This window comes from Cibotium barometz, chromosome 14 (genome assembly GCF_041138505.1).
Source record: "Cibotium barometz isolate CiBa-2024 chromosome 14, ASM4113850v1, whole genome shotgun sequence".
Classification (NCBI taxonomy): Eukaryota; Viridiplantae; Streptophyta; class Polypodiopsida; order Cyatheales; family Cibotiaceae; genus Cibotium; species Cibotium barometz.
The window spans coordinates 22,744,167-22,748,058 of NC_141059.1; the positions used below are offsets into that span (position 1 = coordinate 22,744,167).

The following is a 3,892-nucleotide window of genomic DNA, read 5'->3' on the forward strand; positions in this document are numbered from 1 at the left end:
TGGCGATACACATTTGCATCTATAGTGAGTGCATATATATCCCTTCCCTTGAGCTAGAATAGAGCTCAAGAAAGAATTTAGCCTTCGTTGGATCAAATTCTTCCTGATATGATTCATAACAATAGTGTCATTTCCTAAATATTTTATTAACCCATACAAAATGTTGGGGCATTGTATGTGAATGGTTATATGCCCATTTGAGTACCTCACTTAGCTTAGGACATTCTTATAGGTAGAGCATATAACTCACCCATGACTAGTGGGTAAAGACCAACTTCACTATAACATATGAGGGAACAAGCAACCCTCTAAGCCTCCTAGGGGAGGAGGAGTGTTGACCATCCCTTTGAGCATCATAGTAATCATATTTTAGTGGCAATGTAGTGCATCTTTTTCTCCTAATTTCAAAACCTTTTGATATATTATGAAGAAACACTTCTTAATTTCTTTAAAAAAAGAATAAACTTGGGATAGCAATCCAAGTTCTATATGCTCACGCGCACGCACACGCACACGTGTGTGTGTGTGTGTGTGTGTGTGTGAGAGGGAGAGAGAGAGAGAGAGAGAGAGCTCCGGGGTTGCTTAGGACATTATGAGATTTACAAGTTTATAGCTATAAAACAATTGGTAAAATTTTGCACATCTCTCCAACCATACAATATAAAAGGCTTTAGGATGTAACTTGGATTTGGATATTAAATGCATGTCGATGACAAATAAAATCAAGCATAAGAGAGATGCCAAAGCATCACATACTAGGTCGACATTGAGTTGAAACAAGTTTACGCAGAGCTATATTTGTTCACATACATGATGTTTTTTGTAAGTTGGAGTGGCTAATGGCAAGCATGAGTATAAGCTTATTGAAGTAGGCCGGTGCAAGATTAAAAAGTTTATAGTTTGTATTATGAAAATATAAGGTTCCTTAAGAGACTATGTAATCCACCAATATTACAATGCCACATTGTGAATGATTGCACTCTCCAAGAGTCCCCAAAGAGAACTCTAGCCACATGGATATTTTGGACATTAAGCAGCATGACGTGCTACATACAAGTCAAGTTAATTTTTGCTTGCCATTGTGGTTAACCATTTAAGTGAAGGTATTGTCGTTGGAAATGTGTAGGAAACCGAAGTATATGACTCGTGAGTCAATTGAAGTGGAGTGATTTGGTGAGCATGCACAAGTATTTTATGATTTGCTTGCTACTCATGTGGGTCTTTCTACTCATAAGAGTGCTTTTGTTCTAGGATTTAAGAGTCCATGGCATTGCTTGAAATTTTTAATAAGTAGGGGTTACAATATATGATGTCAAATGGAGTATTGATTACTTAACATGTCCATGCTCAAATTTTGTATGCTTTTATAAGGGGGCGGGGGGTGAGTGTAATATATGGTGTGAAATGGAGGACTTAGTAACAAGTCCAATGATTATGATTTGTAGTAGATGGCAGCAGAGTAGATGGTTTGGGTGATGGTGAGGAGGAGCAGGAGAGTGGCGGCGAGGACGGAGGCGGTGAGCCAAGGGGCGGAGAGGTAGCGGCTACTGAAGTCGGCGTAGAGCTCCCAGAGCCTCTTGTAGCGCATGCGGCGACGGAGATGATCCTTGATGCCTAAGTAGACCTCAGCAAGGACAGCCGACTCGTAGAGCACTTGCAGGTTCTTGCACATGGAGTTCCAGAGGTCTGCCACCTCCTGGTCGTTTCGCAGCGAGTGCGTGAGCACGCCGCTCAGCCGAAGCACCTGCACGTCCTCTGCTGTGTCAATTAAGTCATCCATCAAAGCCAAGTAAGAGCCCACCTCCGCGCGTTGTAGCGCCACCATCTCGTAAGCCGCCAGGTTCCTTAACACAGCCTCGCTCTCCGGACCTATCGTCACCCTTGGCAAATACAAAGTAGACACGCCCTTATCAAACCTTATCGACTGCACCGTTAACGGTGTTGTGCCCCTTGTTTGTGAGATCGATGTTGGCTTGAACACTATACCGGCCCTCCTCAAGTGTATCGCTGACTCCACCGCCGATGGCAACCCCATCTGCGCCTCTACATCTTTCACTACTGGCAACCACCCACCGATTGCCACTGTAGATTGTGCTCTTAAACGCATCTGATCATCGACAGTATCATGCACTCCACCCATAGTCACTGCCGTGTAAAGGCAATCTAGCAGGTGTGTGTGGCTATGTATATTAATGCAATGCGGGATTAAGCTTCCTTCCCCACCTCCTGAGCATTCTGCATCATCTACCTGGAAAGGGTTTACACATCTAATCATGGAGTCAATGCACCTTGCCAGCAGCAGCTCCTGTTCCTCTTCTCCTCTTTCTTCTTCTGATAATACCTTTGCTGAAACTGAATCAAAGGCCCCTTTAATTAGGGATAAAGGGATTTGATTCTCCAAGAGAAACAAGTCTCGTACTATGCTAGTCACTAGACGCTTGGGTATTTTCAAGTCACTCAACACTCGTCTACCAAGCTCACTAGCGAACGAGTGGAGATACCCTCCTGCATCCCTCTTTCTACCACTGCCTAAATACACCAAGGAGCAGGCCACAAATGAGGCATCCAAGGCAAATACTGCCTTGAGAGCATCTTCATTATAGATGGGCATTCTTTCATATTGCATGCCAAGCTTCTCTACATCACCAACTACTTTACTCGCAAACACTTGGAAATCTTCTGGCCCTAGGTTTTGCATGGCCAAGAGAATCTTTGCAGCAGAGATCCTCATGAAGCCTTCTGTCACGGAGGGCTGCAGCTTTCTGCTCTTCTTGTAAGGCCCTATCGCTACCACAAGGGGATCATATGCCAATGGGTTCACCTCGCGCAACTGCCTAGGTACTCGGAAGATGCTGTGGCCAAGCATGTTATCTATGTTACTGTAGCTCTCCTTCCTGCGTAGTTCATCTTCAATCGACTTCAGCCATAGCTGGTGATCTGAAGCTTGTTCACTGCCAACGGCGTGTTCTTGGGGATCCATGGTTGTAAATCAGGGGGTGCTCGTGAGGATGGCTGTTGGGTTTGAGATTTGATCAGCTTTCTTTCGCACATGATATAAAGAGATCGATTATACTTGCAGCTTGCGTGAAGCTTTATCTTACTGAAGAGTGAAGGCAAGCAGGGCTTCATCCCCAATTCAGGATTAGAAGCAAGCCACACATCAGTTACGTGAATGCATCGAGATCTGAAAAAACGCGCGTCATCACTGGTATTGTGTTTAGAAAGTTTCTCCGTTGAACATGTTTATTTCACTTGTGAGAATAAGCAAGAGAATCTCTCTCTTACTCCCCCCCCCCCCCCCCCCTCTCTCTCTCTCTCTCTCTCTCTCTCTCTCTCTCACACACACACACACACACACACACATATTATTGAAAGAAGGGGGTTGGGGGTGCTATATGGTTAAATATATCACACCAAGGCATTAATCTAATGGGAAGACCTTACAATTGCATGTCGGAACGCTCTTAGAAGGTTGTGGATTTTTAGTTATAACAACTTCAAAATTGCAAACGAGCCTTGTGGGATGTATCTCAGTGGCGGCACTCATACCTCTCTACCAAAACGTACTCATACCTCTCTATCAAAACGTACTGAGTTCAAATCTACCCCAATGGTATCTCTCTCTTACTCCCCCCCTCTCTCTCTCTCTCTCTCTCTCTCTCTCTCTCTCTCTCTCTCTCTCTCTCTCTCTCTCTCTCTCTCTCTCTCTCTCTCTCTCTCACACACACACACACATATTATTGAAAGAAGGGGGTTGGGGGTGCTATATGGTTAAATATATCACACCAAGGCATTAATCTAATGGGAAGACCTTACAATTGCATGTCGGAACGCTCTTAGAAGGTTGTGGATTTTTAGTTATAACAACTTCAAAATTGCAAACGAGCCTTGT

At 44.1% G+C, this 3,892-nt stretch overlaps 1 protein-coding gene across 1 annotated transcript; it reads right to left on the reverse strand.

The window, feature by feature from the left end:
• Window positions 1-1,059: 1,059 nt before the first annotated feature.
• LOC147631815 (putative UPF0481 protein At3g02645) lies at window positions 1,060-3,001 on the reverse strand. The gene has a single exon (XM_086807886.1). It carries the CDS (start codon window positions 2,978-2,980, stop codon window positions 1,433-1,435), a length of 1,548 nt encoding a protein of 515 aa, XP_086664012.1. The 5' UTR covers window positions 2,981-3,001; the 3' UTR covers window positions 1,060-1,432.
• Window positions 3,002-3,892: the final 891 nt, after the last annotated feature.